The sequence below is a fragment of the Sinocyclocheilus anshuiensis genome, unplaced genomic scaffold (assembly GCF_001515605.1).
Source record: "Sinocyclocheilus anshuiensis isolate Anshui unplaced genomic scaffold, SAMN03320099.WGS_v1.1 scaffold315, whole genome shotgun sequence".
Classification (NCBI taxonomy): Eukaryota; Metazoa; Chordata; class Actinopteri; order Cypriniformes; family Cyprinidae; genus Sinocyclocheilus; species Sinocyclocheilus anshuiensis.
The window spans coordinates 898,501-919,937 of NW_015548210.1; the positions used below are offsets into that span (position 1 = coordinate 898,501).

Sequence of the window (21,437 nt, forward strand, 5' to 3'; positions counted from 1 at the left end):
ATATATATATATAATTTCATATAGTTAATATCACGCGAAGAGAGCCGTTTTTTTTTCCCAAAAATCTGCATGATTACAAATGTGATATTGATTTTATACAACAGTTCAATAAACAAGTTAATATTAAGAGACTTATGTTTTAGACACCATATTGCCTGTTTCTGCTCCATTTCGCCTACAAAAATTATTCCAAACAGAACCACAGCACTGTTTTGCGTTTCTAAACATGACGTGCTTCGTTCATGAATGAATCAACCGTTTAAATGATTTGGTTCAATCGCAATGATTCACTTATTAACAGTGACTTGCTGCCACCTATTGGCGGTTTTAATTTCACATTTAAAGTATCTTTTCTTTTTCTTTCTTTTTTTTTCAAATAGTAAAACATTTATGCATTTGTAACTGCAGGTTAAATCATTCCATGTCCCTCTGAGCTGCATTAAATAGTGTGTAAATACATCTAAATGCCACTTCGTTCAGATCCAGCTTCTGTGTTTCCTCTGGATTGCAAAGATAAATTTTGTTGATACTGATTTCATTTGCCTTCATTTGATTCTAGTAATCAAGGACAACTTAAAGCTGAGTGGTGGTTCACGGTGAGCACATGCTAATGAGGCAGACAGGAAAGCGTTAATCACGCTGGTCAACTCTTCTGAAGAGACTCGTGACTAGCTGCCATTTCATAAGATTTCAAAGCTCTTTTAACGACACCAGAGGCCACAGTCCCAGTGGCAATTAAAATCATGCCAGGACACGCCATGATCTGTTGTGATATCAGTGTGACACAACGGCAGCAACAAATGTTGCCTGGAAAAAATCTCAGGAGACAACAGTCACTTTGGCTACCAAAGACAAGCTTGTGTCTGAGACTCATCTTGTGTCTGAGAAACATCTGCAGGAGAAGAGAGGATAGCCATGTTATGCATGGCATTCTCAGACACAACAGCTGGGAGAAAAAAAACTCACCTGCAAGTTTAAATGACATTACAAGGGAATTACAGCCCCAAAGCAGAATTTCACTGCTTAAAGTTCTCATTGAAGTCACCACACCTATCCAGATCTCTCGCTCCAAACACAGCGCAGATGATAACATTTCCCTTCACCTCAATACAAACCTCACAAACTTCAAACTGCAATAACACAGGACAGCTATAAAGAGTCCATTAACAACAGGAGACCCTCTCTAGCGGACACAGACCTCACAATGAGAAATAAACATGAGCACTACCATTCAGGCGGAGTGCAGCAAGATGTGTGACAAGAACGATTAACTGGCTGCTTGCAGTCTAAAATCAATTTTACATGTACAAAACAAAAAGCCAGTGCAATGCCAATAGATCTGCCTTAATCCTATTGCCTTAAGATGCCTTAAAATCCACATTCTCTGATTCACACTAAAATAAATATTTACTAAAATAAAATAAATTTCTTTCTGTACTAATGCACTCAGCCTTATGTTTGTTATGAAAAAAACAACAGCAGTACATTATTCTTTATCTATCTTTGTGGTTTAAGAAAAAAGACGCAGCAGACATGATGCTAAGATACTACACGGAGAAACCTGTCCGTGTCTCCCTGAAATTGACAATTCAGTTCTCATAACCTGCTCTCTGCAGGGGAGTTCATATTGTTTGGGGGGGGCGGGGGGTCCAAAAAAAAATAACAGTGCTGCCTTGGAGCTAAATGTATTTTCTTTGTTTCAACAGGAATCTAGGGACCAGAGGAGGGGGGGGGACGTCGGAGCCGTTCTTTATGTTGCAAAAGAAAAGGTTAAAAGACCAAAACTGGCAAATAAAGAAGGGGAAAGAACTGTCTGGAAATGTTGGAAATACATGCCAACAGACTTCGTAGACATGCCCTGGATCTGAGAACTTTCCTCCTGTCTGAAACCTGAGAAGTTCAGCAAAGAAAAAAAAAAACTCATCTGTGAGGCACTCAAAACCAAGAAAAAAATCCATTATTGATCGTGTTTGTTGTGGGACAAAAAAAAGAAAGAACCTGCCACAGTGGACGGCACTTGGGCAGACTCTGAGCTTCAGGCCGATTTAAAGAGTAAAGAGGAAGAACTGCATTAGCACAAAAGTGATGGACACACTGACACCTAATCAAGAACACTACCCACAAATCTCTGCAAATCACTTTAGATGGACACAGACATCACTGACTGACCACATCATTGGTATCTCACACTTTGATGCACAGGTCTGCACCTCAAGGGCTAAAACATCATGAAAAATACAAATATGAGAATGCTTAAGCAAAAAAAGACAATGTCAGCATCAAGCAAAAGTTTGAAAATTCTGACCTTGGGTTGAGCGCGCCGAGGAAAGGCGACCTTAGGATCAATCTGTGCACAGACAGAGAAAGAAGAGAGAGAATGAGGAGGGGGAAAAAAATTCACATATGCAATCACACATTCATCACAATACACTCTTTCATACTTCAAGAAATCATCAACATCATCAAGCTTCTGAATTACGAGCATGGATGGGTTATACTGGAATGATGACATTAACTCTTTGGCTTGTCATCTTGTTAATTTCAGTTTGTTTTCCATCTAGTGAAGGTGTGCAGACAGAAGGAATTATCAGAGAAACTATTTCATGCTCCAATGTCACACTGTCTTACCTCAGCCTTAATACAGCTTCTTATAGAGAGGAGTTTGAAACAATCTCATACAGGCAGACGAAGTAAAGATGAAAAACAAACAGATCGAAATTGGGTTCTTGCAGGAAATTACTTGTCCATGTTCAGCAAGGCAAAGGCTTTAGATTGTAGCAAAACTCCTAGTGTAGATTTGAACGTTTGCCTGAGGGCTCTGCAGCATATAAGTGTGTATCATTACAGACACTGCCTTTCTAAATAAAACACACACACACTGTCTGTTTCTTTCCGGATAGAATCTTAGGAGTCATTTTTTTGCCTTCTCTATATGTGCGTGTCATCTATATGTTGGCCATTTTAAATATAGATATGTCAATTCAATGTGCTGTGCACAGGGTAATTACTCTCTGAAATGACACTGGTGTCCAATGAACTAAACCTTTTTACTCCCATAATTCCGTTTGACTGAGCTGTGATTGTCATCTCCCCAAATCAGGTCAATTAGAGAGATGGATTTTGTAACACCTGGGTTTGGAAACCTTCTCTGTGATGAATTTCATGTAGCAATTTGTTTTAGCAATTAGCCTGAGACTTAACCAATTCAACCTCAATTACTCCATAGAAACAAGCCTGTGTGAGCAGAAACAATATTACGCTTTGAATTTTAAATCAGTAGAAATTAGGAGTATTTTTCCATACCGCCTGAGAGCAAACATCCCATTCTGATGAATGCACAGATAAATTGAGAAACATTTGTGTGAAATGAATGCTGGGTCTGTAAATAAAGGCTCCAGATCAATCTGATGTAGGTTTTTGAGTTTATGCATTTGCAAATGGTCCAGTAACAGTTGACTGATTAAATCTCCAATTAAATCAATAAGCTGCATCTATGGAGTCAGGACCTAAAAGGTCACTAATTAGGCCTATTAGTACAAAATATTTTTACTACCACTGCTGGATATTTCCGAAGGAAAGCAAAACCACAGTAGTCCCAGCCATTCAATCAGACTAACAAAAAATCTTTAAACCTAGCGATAATCTAAATCAAACAGCAGACAGCAGCAGTTATTAAGCCAAGATGTAATTTAGACTCAAGCACACATTGTGTAAATAAAGTCCTGCATTTCCAGATGAAGCAATTACTGAGCTTCTCCCATCTCAGCAGTAACAGTTTAATGTGTTAGTGGCCTTTTATTGCTTTCAGATGGAGGCCTAGTTTAGAATGTATTAACATCCTTTTTTTTGGCTGATCCAATCGCAAGTGGTCAGCGCTAAATACGAAAAGAGGCTCAAAGCATTTTGCAACTGGATTACTCCAACCACTTTTGTTGAAAGTCAGAAACGACCACATTACATAAAGCATATAAAGTACTCTTAGCTGGTTCCATGCTTAAAATAACCATACAAACGTGAAGATTTGGAAAAGTCTAAACATATACATGGACAAAACGGTTTCAGTTCACATGATGCTTGACTATTAGTTTATGGTTAGATTAAAATGTGTGTAGACATTCTGCATTATGTTAGACCCATTTTTCAAAATCTGATCACAAGTGATGCATGAGATATATTTATACCATGTTTAAATAGCGCTCTGAGACATACCAGGTATTAATACCAGGTATGAAGAGAACCCCTGAAGCAGCTTTCATCCAAAATCTTCCAAAACTGATCACTGTATTCTGAACAACACTATGGATGTGTGTGCTACTATAAAGTTCTTGAAAATGCCATATAGGTAGACAGCACACTAAGTTTTAAAACACAGCCTGTTTTTTGTTTTATTTTTTTTAATACGCCAGGTAGATGCATCCTCCACCAAAAGTTTCTCTTCAAAAAGACATCATTCAAAGTGTTTATTGTTCTCGTACACTGTACAAAACTCAGCACCGATTGCAGGAGACGAGATAACAACCCCCCACTGCGATAAAAAGCTCACAGAAATCTGATTTCAGCTGAACACAAGCGACACACGGCACAGCCCTGAAACCTCACTGCCAGTCGTAATTATTCATTACCGTCAGATTTACAGACAGCGTCAGACACGCGAGTGTTTCTGGAGCACAGAAGACTTGGAGCATGAAGGCAGCGTGTGGTGTAGTCGCTCCAGGTGTTCGGCGTAGTTTGTCTGACATTTAAGTTTTTTGTTTTTTTTTTGTCTACAGACTAAACACACTAAAGAAATCAACGCACAGCAGAGAAGTGTCATTTTCAGAATGCCAGCACACTGACTGATGTAACTACATATTTCTATTAGAAATGTTCACACTTTAAAACACTCTAGGGGTCATTTTTTACAGTATCTTCATAGTTTGGTTTGGAATTTGTACTGAACAGAATAAAGGAACTGAGTTGAGTGAACTGAATTTTTATTTTAATATATAGAGGAATGCAAGTTTATTATATGAAGACATGCAAATGGAAATATCAAATCCATATGAATGGGAAGTGCATGCCCATGAGTCTCAAGTGACTGTGAGAGGAAAGAAAGGGGAAATCCAGAGATGTCCCTTCAGTTCAGTGAGATCAGGTGTTTATAATGATTGATCTCGGAGTCATTTCCCAGATAAACAAGGACAGGACACATTTCAGCTCAGAATCCTTGAATGAACGTCAGTCTAAGCACCATCTACACAGATGCTAGAACTAATTTTAACACACAGCGTTCTGTTAAACAATAAGGATGGGCCAGTTGCTCAGATGTTATTATTTTTAATTAAAAATTAATTTATATATATTTTTTTTTTATCATGTTTACCAACACTAATAAGTCACATAAAACCAAGACATGTACAAGATCAACATACAGGGCTCTACAGTGCGACCATTTCAGTCGCATTTGTGACTGAAAACTACTGCGTGCAACTATAAACATTTTTTTAGGAGCACCAGTGCAACTGACCCGATCATCATCATGCTTGTGATTGCGCTCAGGGGAGCTTCAAATGTTTCTACGTGTTTTTGCAATTTAATTATAATTTTTAAAAAGCTTATAAAATATAATTTTTTTAAAAATTTGACAAAACTTGACATACTTTTAATAAAGTTAGAGGAGTCAAATATCACCTCGTAATGGGAAGGCTACTTTTTGATAACATTTTGGATAATTGTTTAGAAGGTGCTCCTAAAATTTTGAACGTGCTCCTACATTTTTTAAGTTAGGAGCACAAGTGCTCCTAAAAAGAAAAGTAAGCGTAGAGCCCTGACATATAAGATTTACAATGCAGTTCTGGCCCTAAAGTGCCGGTTCAGATTTCCTTCACACTAGCCCTAGGCCATACATATTGTTAAGCCTGATATGCAAGTACGTAAAACTCTGTCCACTCAATCCGACAAAAAAAACTAACTTTTTAATAAAGAGGCAGGAAATAAACAGAGATGAGAAAGGAAATGAAAAACTCTGTGGAAAAGAACTTCATCTGAATGACATGTTTCAGTGCACACGCTCTATTCTCACAGTTACAGAAACCGAACGTTATGAAGTGATACATACCGTCTTGGAGTCTAACTCGTGGTGTGGTTGCGCTAAGACTTTATCTACACTGGAAACATCTGCAAACGTGATGAAGCCAAACCCTCTGTGGAACAAAAACACAAAACACAGTGAAGGTCAGGAGATAACTCCACAGAAGAGGCAGAAAAATTGTGACAGCATACAAAGCGTTCTTGTATTTGCTGATACACTCAGTGAAGGCAGGGGTGTTGCAATCATTATGACACTTCTAGAAATTTCCACTTGTTATGAGATAATCACAACTTCTCAGTGCTTTAGTGTTTCACTGCTACACTTTTCAAATTATTCTTATGCCCTTTAATAAAGTATAGATATATAATATAAATGCATTGTACAAACACATTAACCACATAAAGTGCACAGGTACAAAATATAATAAACACTGTCCGGAAATATTGGCAGGTCTGGTCAGTCATTTATAGAACATCAGATATTTATACAGGGCAAGTAACCCTTTAAGCCCACCAAAACCTAAATTTAAAGATCATTACTGTAAATTATGAAGAAAATTAAATATTCTATCATAATTTAAGTATTCATATTTGTCATGAACTGACAAAATTAAGTTTAAAAAATTTTCAGCACCCACTGAACCATAAGATACTTCTTTGCTAAACCAGACTCTCATTTTAGGGCCTATAGACCCTCGTGTCTTTTTTTCTCAATGCAAGTGGGTAAAGTTCATGAACAGTGTTTTGAGCACAATTAATTCCGTTAATGTTTTTATATGAGATTCAATGGATTCTTAGCCCAGTTTAAAAGGAACAATAGAATAAAATGGCAGCCTTCCTTAGAAACTCACATTCACAAAAATAAAAAGTTATATTTATGGAATGGATTATACATTCCCGGAGCATTCATTTCTTCCCATATTTAATATAGTTACAAACACTTTTTTTATTCGTTTTTGTTGTTCTACTACTCTTTGAAACGCCACTCCAGTGCTACAAATACTTCATCCTTCCGAATACAGAATATTGCTAAAAAATCAAAAATATAAAAAATAAATAAATCATTTTATTTATTAATCTCAATTTAAACATTTTTCTATACTCTTTCATCAACAATTTCCCCCCCAAAAAAAGGTTTTTAATGCGACTTCTACAGTGTCAGATAGTAACAACATATCCTAAATAAGTCAAGGACTGACCATTCAATTGGCTGAATTTGCCACAAAACATTTATCTCATGCTTCGTCTTTACATATTTCAAAATATAACAAGTGGGCTTATTACTGTTTGTGGCCATATTAGGATCACCTCCCCTTATATAGGTAACTGTCAATTATGTAGAAAAGGCGAAGACTGAGATACCTATCTATGATATAGTGTGCGTGTGTGTGCAAGCAAAAACACTTTGTCCTTTGTAATATAATTTAGAAATCACTCAAAGGGAATCGCTTTCTTGCAGTACAGTCCAGTCCTCCTAACTCAATGTCAAAGAATCAGCTTCCTATCGTGTTACTCTTGATTTGCCCTAAAGGCAATTTTATACAGCAGAATACAAACAGAACATAGAGAGAGCACGTGTTTAACCTACCTGGAGCGTTTGGTTGTGGGGTCGCGCATCACCATACATTCTCTGATCTCCCCGAATTTACTGAAATAGTCTCTAAGGCTGTCTGAACACAAACACAAGGACACAAGAGGGTTACGCCGTTACAAGTGAACGACGCGCAGCCTGCACGCTGCCGTTATAATCAACGAAGGTCGCGCGCATCACACTTCGTTGATTATAATGATAACGTTCAAGTTTTGTCGCGTCGCCTCGCTTTTAGTGTCAGATGACTGGAAATCACAATAACCTTGTGCGCAATGACACACATACAAACACCACAGCTCTTGAAGCATGCCATGGATACATATAAAGCAAAACAACTCCAAAACAGAAGAAATTCGCCTTACCTGGTGAGGTTTGCCAGCTGAGGCCACCGATAAACATTTTACTGTAAGGAGAAAACATGGTATAAGTGACTCCAGATGTCAAAACGGCCATTTCCGTGTAAATACCTCATAAAGAGCGACCTACGCACAGCTTGAGCTGTGAACCGGCTAAAACGAGCCGTTAGACATGACCTGCTGTCAATCAAAACATCAGCAGAACTGCGCGAGGAAGGACACGCGCTCGTTCGCTCGCGCTGTAAAGCAGAATCAAACTCCAAACACACAGACTCGTCCTGTCTTCTTACCCCGGGTCGTGCTGCGAATCATTCGGACTTCCAGAGTTGACTTGACTCGCGTCCGCTTCCATTGCTCAAAGTCCAACCAACTCCAAACACACGCATATACACGGACACTGCAGCCCCAGCTCAACGAATATTACCGAACCGGGAGCGTTAGCGTCACACGTGGAATCTGCGCGCGGCTCCCGCCCCTCTCGGGAGGGGCATGGCTGAAAGCGTCAGCCAACCAATCCGGCGGGGATCTGCGCCTACCTATCAAGGGAACGCTGCTAACCACGCCCTCTGTTGGTTAGCAGCGTTTGACAGCAACCACGAGAGTACATTCAGTTCTTCAGTAAGCTCTTTAAACCCTATAAAGTTTACATTTGCGCCACCTTCTGAATAAATACAACCAAGAGGCATTTTGAAAATAGAAAGTGAATGTTTAAAACTAAAATTAAGCACTGTAATTCAAAACACTAGAATAAAATCTAGTTTTTCTTTGAGGCACAAGCATATTCTGTCATGTGGGTGATTGTAGTTTGACTTATTAGTGGCAATGTCATAAATTCCCACAAAATCAGTAATTAGTGAATGTAAGATATAAGAGAATAGTAAGATATATTATAAATGATCAAATTTGTTTGGATTTCAATTGTTTGTATTAAAAGGTGGAAAGTCCTTGCATTCTTTTGGCACCTAAAACTAAAACTTTTATTACCTACTTGAAATAAAATAAACATAACTTAAAATTATTTTACTTCAGCAAGTTGCCAGAACAACTGCACCAAAATAACTCAAACTAAATTAACTAAAACAAAATCCTAAAAGCTAATAAAAAACATATAGAAAAATACATAAATAAAAATAAACAACAAAATGGCTAAAACTTTAACTAAAATTAAAATGAAAACATAATAACATCTAATTCAAGATTTTAACAGAAAATGTAATAGTATATCAATGATACTAAAACAACACTGGAGTTTACTATATTAAACATGCTTGTTTTTCTTACATGGTGTGGACTTTCCAATTATTTCTACTGTTTTTATGCTAACTTGATAATATTGTTTATCCATAAACATAAGACATCTTTTGATAGCCTATGTGTGTTAATTTTCTGGAAGGGTGCTGAAAAACTTGACACCCCCACAACATGCAGGCAATGTATTTCCGAGCCTTTCTCCCCTTTGCTGAGTGAGCATGCAGAATGGATAGATCAGTGTTAGTGTGACATCTGCTGTCTTCATTGATATGGAAATGCTCAAATAGGAAGTTTATCAAATGACTGCAGCTCTAGTTTCACAGAACCAGATCACTGTGGAAAACAAGCACTGCTTCCCCCTGCCAAATGAGAAGTCTTTAACCAGCCAATAATATCTTTCCTCACTAGTAAACACATAGATCATACTGCTAATGTTCTAATAAACTTTCTCAAACCCATAGCAGTCCAGAAACGCAGTCTGAAATTGATGTTCCGACTCTGATATTTGGTATTAAAATGACTTCTGCTGGTAAATGGGTACATCGTGGAGAGTTTTAGAAGTAGAAAAGTAAGCTGCATCATGTTATATGAGCCCAATCTGTGAGGGAGACCCAGCAGTCACAGCGGCATCTGTGTTTGATTAATGAGTGAATCTTCTGCTTACTGAAAGTCTAATTTTTTAATGCTGTGCATCTGTTAGCTGCCTAACAGATCAATGTGCCTCTTTAGGATAATACACATTCATCAGGCCACTCTGGAAACGGAGAGGATTTTCTTCTTAGGGAAGGGTTAGGAATAGAAATCTCAACGTTAAGACTGGAGAATGTGAGAGTACACATACAACAGAATCAGCCGTGACATTCAGCTTCCTCAGAGCAAACCAATCAGACCCCCTGCGGCAGGCAGATACGAGAGCAAGGCCAAATACAGGGAGCTTTCTGCATGTTTATTGAAGAATGTCAGCAGGCGCTTTAAATATTCAGCCCATTTCGGCACACTTTTCCATGATATTTCAAGCGAATCATTGCAACAGAAGTCACCTTTTCTCTACAAAGTGCCTCGCCGTGTAATCTTTCACATGGGTAAGTCAACTGGATGTGTTTCCCTGTTGATTGCCACTAATAACTCTACAAGGCAGGTTTTCCAGGGCAGTTTTCTGCTTTTTTGGTTCGATTGCCCATATTAGAGCAATCACCATCAATAAAATATATAAATATATAATGTTAATGTATCTATTAATAACCTCACCTCTAAAAATGAACACTTTTAAACACCTCGTAACCAGCCATTCAAAGCTTTACACTGAGTGACATCTGTTGGCCAGAAATAGCAGGTGCATGTAATTTTTTCAAATCTGTCAGAGTATGGACTTTATAAACTCTTTTTTCCTATTAGGAAGATATTGTGACATACTAAATAAATCAGACATGGGCTAAAACAACAGACATTATTTGCTATGGAGGTTGGTACTCGTTAAAATAGGCTATAAACCATGCATTAAATGTTAATATGGAGCCAAATATGGAGCGACTCGGAGCTTTTGTCTTGTTAAATATATACTTGTACTATATCTGTCATGCAGGTTTCTCAGGGCAGTATAAAAAGTCATCATAAGCACATGAGACAGAAAAGCACACCATGTTTGTGATTTCCACAGACCTTTTACTTCAACAACAGCAGTGAGATGTTTGGCAGCATCAGCATGAGAGTACAGAGCACTGAACCATACAAGTTCATTTCAGCAGGGGATCATAATGCTCTTCACTGCTGGAGTTCTTTCATGCTTTACAGTCAGAGAGCACAACACTGTCCCCACCCTTATCTTAAAGAAAATAAACAAAATACAAAGACCCAGAGAAGAACAAATACATCTAAACAGAAAACAAAAATTACTAAAAAAAAAATCTATATACTTCAATATCAAAATACCTGAGGACAACACAATCTTTCAAACCATCAGCATTCAAGAGATAATCTTAGAGAACAGTACAATATTAGCAGCTGTTCACATAAGCAGCTTTGGTTTACTCTGCAATGCATTCTGGAGCAATAACTTAATTCAATTATCATTTAAATAACATCAAATAGCATAATATTAACCATTTAAAGAGAATTCTTCAAAAATGAGGTCTCTAACAAAATCTTCATACAACAAACAAATAGACAAAAAGTGGAATACATGATTTACTGTGCAAAAGGGTGTTCAAGAGAGAATAAGTGAAAAGCTGTGCCATCACTGCGTCTCAAACCAGGTGCAAAACCCCTGTTCAGCCAGTAATCTGTTCACCAGAACCACCTGCAGACATATAAAGCACAAAAGTAACAGTTATAGCTGAAATTTAAAGATTTAGTAAATAAAAATTAGATGTACAAACCTCGTCTCCTGCCTGTTTCCACATGTGCACCAGAGGAAGGCCGTCTTGACTGCCTGTCACCTGATCATAAACAACATCCGTTATGTCTGAATTGTTTTAGAACTTATGAAAATGTTCCTCAGAGCTGTTTTTGATCACCAAGTGCAGAACTGATGAAAAATTTGCGAGTTGATGAAAAGCTGATAATCATAAAATCAGAAATTGTAAAATTTAAAAAAATTTAAAAATTAAACTAAAAAATAAAAAAACAAACTAAAAAATTGTTTAGCTGCATGTCATTTGACTATAAACCGACTGTGAACATTCAAATGTATTGGTAAACAACATTTCAAGTAATTATTTTAGGTCAAATTGCTGACAAAAAAGTTTGAGAATCTCCAGCCTAGTGAAATCATTCAATACCATGGAAATAATCAATAAATACACAAGAAAAAACTGAAAGACAAATGTGTTTGCTTGTTATAACCTTGATGATTAAGGCCATATTTGCAGTTAATTCCTCCAGTGCTGCTTTGGCCTCCAGGGAAAACTCCTCCACTCCTATCAAAGCAAACAAAAGGCTTTTCATTTTTAGCATATTTCAGTATTTATAATTTGATTTGATTTATTTGTCTATTTGTTTGTTTTTTTACAAAATAACACAGTACTGTATATTTTTAGTACACATCCATGAGCAGCAGCACATCTCAGAAAGAATTTTTAATCATAAACAGGCCAATGTTTTACCTGGCAAAGGAGTGATATTGTCCAGCAGAACCTCGGCTGCCTGGAATGGCAACGTTACAAAGTCTGATCTGTGAAAACAATCCTCAAATATCAGATTGAACTCCTTCCAAAACAATTACAGACAAATAATCAAACCAAATGTAAGCCACTTGACCTGATCTGCCTGAGGGTGGCGCTGTTCACGGTGTCATAACCTCCATTATCTACATATCTGATATGAGCTGTGGCAGACTCTCTGTCATACTGGATGACCTGGGCTCTCTGCCAGCCACTTCCTGTTACCGGAGCTGCACAGACCACCCCCACTGACAGAGGCAGACAGAAAATAGGCAGACTTCCTCAAACTAGATGACAAGAAATCCAAATTATTTTGAAAGATGACCACATTGCCTCCATGAAACCTAATTATAATTCGACTTGCCACAGTTTGAGCAATATATCATAAAATTTAGGACATATACTATCAGAGATGATGTCTATCTGTGTGTGTGTGTGTGTGTGTGTGTGTGTGTATGTACTGTACATATGTTCAATATTTTCAACATTGATAATAAGAAATATTTCTTGAGAACCAAATCAGCATATTAGATCGATTTCTGAACCTCATGAAGTTGGTTGCTACGTACTCAAATAAAATGTGTTATTTCATAGTGTTGTAACTTTACTAGTATTCTAAAATATGGGAAATTGTATTAATAAAGAAACTAAAAGAACTGTTTAAAGTCATGCCAATAAAGTTGTGCTGATTCTAAAAGAGATATTTTATGGAGGACAAAAGCAAAACCATAAAACGCTATGGTAGAGACAGATGTTGTGTTGTTCCTATTGAAAGCATTTGCTAAATTAATACATGTAAATGTGAATATAAATCATTTATTCTCCACATTGAGATCTGTGTGTTTCAGTAGGGGTCTATATACCTCCGACAGGGGTAGGCAGGCTGGGACATCCTGGCTGAGAGTAGCAGAGCTGCAGGTGCTGAATAAGGGTGGGAAGGGCCTGATAAGACGGATGCTTGTGCTGCTGAACGAACAGATGATGACCCGCCTCCACCCGCGAAACGATCACCTCCACAAACACATCCTGAGGCAGCAGCAGCTACGGAAACAACAGAACAATGCACACGGCTACTCTCACATTCAGGCATACTGAACATTAAATTGGCACCTCAAGACACACCAAGTCAGGATATTTAACGTCACTGGTGTCAAAGTTGGCATGATGTGTCTTAAAGCACCAGTTTTCCACTTAAATTTCAGTTTGTTCCTCACACAAAGCTATTGCACAATTTGAGAAAACTTGAAATTTAAGTCGTAAGTCATCTGATCTTTTTATATCTCTCTTGTGATACTTTCATGATGTTTTTGTGTTCCAAAGAAGAAAGAAAGTCATTGGAATTGAGTTAATGATATGATTATAAGAGTTCTCACCCAGGATGTGATTGGCAGGCAGGGCAGAGGAACACAATTAGTCACATCCAGATCTTTAAACTTCTTCCTGATGAGTGAGAGAGCATCATCCACCTGCTGCTGTGAGCCTGGATGAACAAACACGAATGTGAACTCAGCGCATGGAGTGAGGTACCCATCATCATCATGGGAATACCTACCCTGGATGTGGCAGATTTGAATCTCCTGAGTGAACGGCAGGGTGGATACATAGATCTTTGCTCCAGAGCCCTGCTTCAGTAAGTTCATAAACTTCCCCTGCTTCCCGATCAATCGGCCAACCAGATGCTGCAAAGGACAACAAGTCTTTCTTTCTCTTATGGAAGTCATGTCACTCTTCTTATATCAGCACGCGCACACACAAAGTATATAGGCATATATGTGCCCTGTAACTTGAGCTCTTCTGTAGTGAGTCTAATACTTCAAGATCATGTATCTTTTCTGTTGTGGTGCATACCTGAACACGTTCATACACAAGTCTTTTAATGGGCTAAAATTCAAACAATATCAGTATGTGGGTGTGTCTGTGGGCGGAGCTCACCGCTGGCACCTCTATGTCCCAGAGAATGATGGGTGGGGCTGGAGGTGGAGCCAAGCTGCTCACCTGAGTGTCAGCACTAATGCAGCTTTTAACATCTGAACCTGGAGACGAGATCCATGTGGACATTTTTACTGTTTTGTGATTGAAGTCTGACTTTATACTGTATATAAGTAAAACAGATAATAAAATACATAAAAAAAACAATGCATAGGCCTACAAAAAAAAGTTCAAAGGCCAGTTTATTCATTTCAATAATTTAACAGGAGGATAACTGCAAGAGTTTGGAGAGTAAATGTTTCACGCACCTCTCAAGGCCTCCTCCTCTCCTTCTGTCACTCCGAGCATACAGGGAGTAATTTTACTCTCAATGCTGTCTGTGTTTGCTTCTGTGGGGGTCATCACAAACCCTTGGCCTTCCTCAGACAACTCTCTGGTCAGCTCCTCTGCACCGGATGCATCCTCTGAGAAGCAGGAACCACATCCAGAATCATCTCCACCAGAAGCTCCTAAATGGCTGAGTAGTTTTTCCCTGAAAGAGCTGGCGCCCGGAAGGCATATTCTTCTGTTGTCATCACAGCTGAATGATTCTTGAGCAGTAAACTGAAATCCAAGCTCATGTGGATCACTGGGTTCCTGGTTTTTCCAGTCCTCTGCTGCTGCATCTATGACCTGTTGGACCTGAACAGAACTGATCTTCTCCAGGTTCTCCTGTTTCAGGCCTCCATCAGGGGTCAGGCTGCTGCCATTATGACTGTCCAAGCAGACAGGACCTGACTGTTGCTCTGTTAAAGTGTGAGAGTCGGTGGCAAGGTGGTTTGAAAAGAGACAAACCGGATCAGACTCAAGCCCAGAGTCATCTTCACTAACTTCTCCACAGTCTGGATGACCTTCACCAGCAATGTTGTCCTTTTCTTGCTCAGTTTGGAGAGTCTCAGGGAAGCGAACGGATACTTCTCCTTCTGGCTCGGGTCGAACTCCCTTGGTGAGGCCTATTTTGGAAGAGGTGCTGGTAAGGTTTTTGATTTCAGAGGATCCTGAGTTGCTGTGGTCCATGTTCAGATCACTGTAACAGAAAAAAAACAGAAAGAGTACAGTGTCTGTCTTCACACTGGAAAAAGCAAATCTGTCTGTTCTTTCAATATGTCTTACTTGGATTGGTCAAGGTAAGTTTCAGGCTAACTTGGCATAAACCAAGCTTTTCCATTCGTCAAAAATGGAAAAATTAGTCCAACTGGTAACAGGATGATTTAGGGGTTTTGAAACATTTTGCTGTCAAGGACTTGCTTGCAATGGAGCTCTCTTCCCTCACAAAAAGACATCTCTATAATTATGAATAAACCCCCTAATTCACACTGTGTGAGAACAATATTAAGTGATATATATCAAAGACAACAAAATTAATTGACAGCATATATGATATTATTATATTTTTATGTTAAACATGCAGCTGCTGTATGTAAAAAGTGCTATATAAACTGAAATTGAAAAAAAGAATTAAAATCACAAATATTATGATTTTTACTGTTTTATTACTATTATCAATATGAACGTTAAAAAAGTTACATATATTTAATTTATATCTTAAGGACCCTATAATCTTATAATAGTATTTATTTTTAATTTTTAAATGTTTGTGGACTCCCTAGCATCATTTGCGACCTCCTGTAGATCAAATGTACAACTTACATACATGTTTGCAGAAAAGAGTTAATTTAAGAAGAGATTACCACCTAAAACTGTGGCTAACCAAGTATGCAACCTTTAACAGACACAACTCATGTACTCTCAGCACTACTGACCTTTCCCCCAAAATATTGGAGTCAGCAGGGGAGGAGTGAACAGGGCTGCTTCTGTCCAAACAACACAGGTTCTCTTTAGTCCAGAGAGGATTTGTCATCGTCCTCCTCCTCCTAAAGCTGTACCAGCACCAGCCCAGCAGAGTCAGCACAGAGACGGAGATCAGCGGCCTAAACGACAGCAGCATCCTCTTTCCACTGATCCCACTGAGAGAGAGAGAGATCGAGAGGTCAGCTACATCTAATAAGACCATCCCTAGTCTTGAGTGGCACTAGACTAAGGAGAGACGTCTGAGCTCAGAGGGGGAGTGAGTCTTGACACCAACACTTCTGCAATAGAAGACTGAACCAGAGCAATCTCATTAGCAGCTCAAATATCCCAGCAACACATAACTGACACACGCGGCGCTGTTAAATACAGCTGTCACCATGACATTCACCACACATCTTGATTTCTGACTGCCTATGAGTATCAGTATCAATATTTTTTTTACAGTGTTAACAATTCAAGTCAATAAGAGGATGTCAAGCGTAAATTTATAATGTATAATGAGTATGTGGAGAATTTCAATACAGCACTAAGTGCTATATGTCCCAATACACACTAAAAACAATATTCAGAAAAAACCTAGAACCTTCTAATCCCCAAACAAACCTTTTTACTCTATCATCAGCCAAAAGCAGCTGCTTTTGCTAAATGTGTCAATGATTTCTTTTGTACATAGATGGATAGAGATGAATCCCACTATCAAATGGACTCTTCAAAAGTTAGTACGTTGGCAAATCAGCTGCATTTCTATTGAATCGCAGTTAAATGAGCTGGAATAACAACATGCAGCCATCAAATTCAGAGGAAATATGAATTAAGAAAACTGTTGAAATAAAACTAGCTACAGAGTCTCAATCATTCTGTGATTTTAATAATTTGACAATTGCTTTAATACACTATGGTTCTATTTGAATAATTAGTTTACCTTTATGGGGTCAAAATGGGGTTTAAGTCAATTTTTTGTTTTAGTGTGAGAACACGTTGAAAGCCAAATGATGCATTTAACTAATCAACACATGCGCCAACGAACAAACAAATCAGAAAGAGATCTGCATTTTACATATTATAGCACAAGCTTGTTTGCTATCTTTCTGCTCAGTGCTCACCGAGGTTCAGCAGCGCTGGTGTGTGTGTGCGTGACGTCACGGGAGCACACGTGTGTTCGTGACAGCAATCAGTTGATCTAATTACATCAAATTTAACTAACAAAATTAAAATCTTGATTATAATGTATTTTTAAAAAATATATATTATCTACAGGAGTTGGTACATAATTACAAAGGGGGTCCGCCAATTAATGTTTGATCACAAATTAAAATGAAGAAATTAAAACAATGGTATAAAACATCAAAAAGTCAATTTTAAAAATAGCAAGAGCACCCTCAGTTGATACTGTATACAGATTTAGCAAAACTCTGTTGAAATTTTAGTTTGAGCTCTGGGGAATGTGAAATGTTCCTATTTACAGGGGTTTTGCAGTAGCAAGAAAAGTAGCCAATCACAGACATAATTTGTTGATCTCTTGAACGCAATGGCCAATCACAGGTGTTCAAAAAATGAACAGCTGTGTCTGTGATTGGCTACACTGCTCAATGCTACAAAAATACGTTGTAAATAGAAAATTGACGCTTTCCAGAGCGCAACAACACAGATGCCCTCTGGAGCCTTTACAAAATCTTTCTCGCAGTCGCTTTATCCTATTGTTACAGTTTTACCTGAGGGTGCTGTTGACTGCGTGAGAAAATGGACTTGTGGCGTGAAAGTGTGAGAACAGTGTCAATTGCTTGAGACCTCACTTTTACCCTCATTCATTTCAGATACTCTATGATTTGACCGAAAAATTTAAATGTCAAGTTTTAGTAAATTTGAAGCTCAAAGTTCAAGTAAGTTTATTTGTCCATCTGACAGTAAAATTAAAGTATGAATTTTTAATAAATTCTAAGTCTAATGTTTTGTACAGCTAAAGAAGCCAGACACATTACATTTACAAATGGTAGCGGTCGCTCTTACAGAAAAAATAAGGTGCTCCATTTACTGATTTTCTTAAATGAAACAGAACAGGAATCTTCATTCAAGTCTTCAGATGTTATTCATTCTGTATACTGTATAAAGGGTACGCTTTTTACCAGCAAATATCACACAATGATAAACAACCTGGGCAGAAATGGACTTTATTAGTGTTACATCTGTAAATATGAAATCAGATCATAACAATGTTGTATAAAGAGGGTCCAGAAGACACAAAGATTTAAATCTTCAGTGCAACCCTTAATATTTCCTCCATGTTAATTGACATAATGCAGTGAACATGATTGATTGACAACAATTCATATTTTATGTTGTACATATTTAGTAATTAACTGCTTTACAAAAAGCTAAATAATACAACGTCATAGTCACTTGTATTTACAGTGTAGTAAATATACTTTTCTATTTTTACACAAAAAATATTTACAGAGATGAAGCTATCAGCATAAAAAAAGAAACAAAACGGAACAATTATGTAAAAGTTTGCATAACCTTAAGTGCCGAAAGAAAAAAATTCACTATAGTGTTTGAAACATCCAACAATCTCTGCCATTACTAAACCCATGTTCAACCCTTGACCTTTCTCACATTAAGACGTACCAATATGAAAGCAACAATTAGTAAAACATGAAAGAAAAAAAATATACAAACATCAGCACACAGGGCATAATATTTACTGTACATGACCAGTAAAGAAAACCTGCTGCAGTCCACAAACTCAACACTGGATGGTACAGTCTTGTGGAACCAAGAATCTTAAAGTTCAGAAACCAAAAGAAACAAAACATTGAGGAAAATAAGGCTGAAGTAAACTTTGAAAAAAACATTAGAGTTGTCCCTAAAAAAGCAAGTTTTTCAATCTCTTTTTGTTCAAGGGGCCATATCATAGTATAATACTAGCATAGCATTCATAATCTGAATGCTTTTTCAGTTGACAGCTGATTATTTTTTCCTGCAAAACTGCTTTTTTATATGCTAAATTACATTCAGTCTTCAATCTCTCCCCTCTAATCCAAAACTGACAGATCATAACCACCACAAGAGCTGTAATAGATTGAGAAATAACAGCTAATACATTTCAGATAGATCAGGCCAATCAGAATTCAGAAATTCAAAGAGCATTTTGGTAAAGTATGTTGGGTTTGGGATAGGGATCGTAGTTTGGGTGGACCAGCAACTTATAAATATTGTTTTACTATATTAATACTATAATATAATGAATACTTTATTTACTATACAATTTAAAGGCGATTAAAGGTTAATTTCTGCAGTTAATTTTGTACATTTTTGTTTTAGGGGACTCTCCAGGAAACTAAATTATTCCTTCCATACAAAGAAACAAGCACAAAAGATGCAAACAAAAACAAAACGTAAACATAGTTAAGCAAATCAAATCAAATACAATTGAACAAACAAATGGCACTTGGTTAATACATTTATCTTTTAAATTTAAGACAGAAATTAGTGCTTTTAAATAAAATACTCAGGACACCACCTTTAGGCAATGTCTGTGATTCCATCAAATGTATATGAAAAAAAACAAGTTAAAGTTCTGTTATGAACAAAAATAAAATAAAAAAATATGGGACTTTCTCCCATCCTGTGTAAAAAACAGTGACTGGTTTAAAAACAGAGGCATTCAGTTTATTTTGATCCTGGTAGACACGGCTTAACAGTTTCAAGAGAACCTACAGATTACCGTAAACGGCAGGTTTAGCAGGAGCGAACAGAAACCGCATAAAATGCACCACAATGTATGTCAGATGTCCAGCAGGGGCTAAACCCTGCTGTGCTGTAGGTCTCATACAATCTTTTTGATACTAGGTCTTTTAAAGCTGCCGGTGCTGCGTTGTTTCTGGACCTGGCTGGCTGAACCGTGGCGTGTGCGTCCGCTGGCTGCCAGACCTGTGGTGGGGGACAGATCCACCTTCTCTTTATCGATTCCTGCTCAAGGCAAAAACATACATACATAATTATATGAAGCTACAAACAAAATAATTTTCTGAAGTGTCAAGATACATAGCCTAAAATTTAACAGACATTTAAAGCTTCTAAATTTAAATTATGGAAATTCTGTCATTAATAATTACTCACCCTTATGTCGTTCCAAACCTGTAAGACCTTTGTTCATCTTTGGAACACAAATTAAGATATTTTTGATGAAATCTGAGAGCTTTCTGACCCTACCATAGACAGCAACGGAACTGCCACGTTCAAGGCCCCGAAAGGTAGTAAGGGATATCGTTAAAATAGTCCATGTGACATCAGTGGTTCAACTGTAATTTTATGAAGCTACGAGAATACTTTTTGTACGCAAAGAAAACAAAAATAACTTTATTAAAAAATTATGGTTGAAGCACTGATGTCACATGGACTATTTTAATGATGTCCTTACTACCTTTCTGGGCCTTGAATGTGGTAGTTCCATTGCTGTCTACGCAGGGTCAGAAATTTCATAAAAAATATCTTAATTTGTGTTCTGAAGATGAACAAAGGTCTTACAGGTTTGGATCGCTATGAGGGTGAGTAATAAATGACAGAATTTTCATTTTTGGGTGAACTATCCCTTTAAAGGGGTCATATGATGCGATTTCAATTTTTCCTTTCTCTTTGGAGTGTTACAAGCTCTTGGTGCATAAAGAAGATCTGTAACGTTGCAAAGACTAAAGTCTCAAATCCAAAGAGATATTCTTTATAAAAGTTAAGAGTCAACCACGCCTACCTAAAACAGCTCGTTCTAACACGCCCCCACGTCTACGTCACGATGTGGGAAGATTTGCATAACGCCGCCCAAATGTTCACGCAAAGAAAGAAGGCGTAACTTTTATTCTTGCTGTAGTATTGTTGTTGCCGCCGCCGCCATGTCGTGAAGGCGCTGTGTGTTTTGTTGTGAAAGCGAAACTACTTTGTTTGGCCTTCCAAAAGAGGACGATATCCGCTTTGTCATGCCTGGAGCTGATCCGTGCTGGTCGCTGAGGAAATACATCAACTTCGCGCTGTGAATCGCTGGATCGGCTTTCACCGTGGACGAAGCGGAGTCCAGTACGGGGTCGTCACATGAGGTTGCCACAAGCCCGCCGGCCGCTCCTTTGTCGAATCCGCCGGCCGCGCCATTCTCAAGCCCGCCAGCTGTTCCTCACTCTAGCCCGCCGAATCGCGAGTTTTGAGCAGTGTAGAGTAGCACTTGTTGTTTGTCATTTCTCCGAT

General features: G+C 37.9%; 3 protein-coding genes across 5 annotated transcripts in view; all 3 read right to left on the minus strand.

The window, feature by feature from the left end:
• The window catches only part of LOC107653733 (RNA-binding protein Musashi homolog 2-like), a 199,019-nt gene extending 190,507 nt beyond the window's left edge, over positions 1–8,512 (minus strand). Inside the window, exons 1-5 of one of the 2 annotated variants that reach the window (XM_016440547.1) lie at positions 8,307–8,512; positions 8,023–8,063; positions 7,658–7,739; positions 6,098–6,182; positions 2,306–2,347 (exon numbers count right to left, since the gene is read on the minus strand). In XM_016440547.1, the coding sequence (XP_016296033.1) occupies positions 2,306–2,347; positions 6,098–6,182; positions 7,658–7,739; positions 8,023–8,063; positions 8,307–8,368 (312 nt within the window). In that variant the 5' untranslated portion in view covers positions 8,369–8,512. Of the gene's footprint in view, positions 1–2,305; positions 2,348–6,097; positions 6,183–7,657; positions 7,740–8,022; positions 8,064–8,150; positions 8,223–8,306 lie in introns of those variants that run through there. The other variant, XM_016440548.1, reaches the window with a different exon arrangement.
• A 2,351-nt stretch (positions 8,513–10,863) lies between these two features.
• On the minus strand, positions 10,864–17,363 carry LOC107653730 (A-kinase anchor protein 1, mitochondrial-like). Of its 2 annotated transcripts, none has more exons than XM_016440538.1 (12): positions 17,309–17,363; positions 16,157–16,360; positions 14,663–15,420; positions 14,358–14,458; positions 13,978–14,104; positions 13,799–13,905; positions 13,289–13,466; positions 12,523–12,673; positions 12,369–12,436; positions 12,109–12,182; positions 11,643–11,702; positions 10,864–11,563 (listed from the first exon to the last, which is right to left on the minus strand). In XM_016440538.1, exons 2-12 carry the CDS (start codon positions 16,339–16,341, stop codon positions 11,501–11,503), a joined length of 1,872 nt encoding a protein of 623 aa, XP_016296024.1. In that variant the 5' UTR covers positions 16,342–16,360; positions 17,309–17,363; the 3' UTR covers positions 10,864–11,500. The 2 variants fall into 2 exon arrangements, with proteins under 2 accessions (XP_016296024.1, XP_016296025.1); XM_016440539.1 differs by lacking the exon at positions 17,309–17,363 and adding an exon at positions 17,128–17,269.
• Positions 17,364–18,499: 1,136 nt separating this feature from the next.
• Positions 18,500–21,437, minus strand: part of LOC107653735 (neurofibromin) — a 61,285-nt gene continuing 58,347 nt past the window's right edge. Inside the window, exon 57 of the mRNA XM_016440550.1 lies at positions 18,500–20,174. Within this exon, the coding sequence (XP_016296036.1) occupies positions 20,032–20,174 (143 nt within the window). The 3' untranslated portion in view covers positions 18,500–20,031. The remainder of the gene's footprint in view (positions 20,175–21,437) is intronic.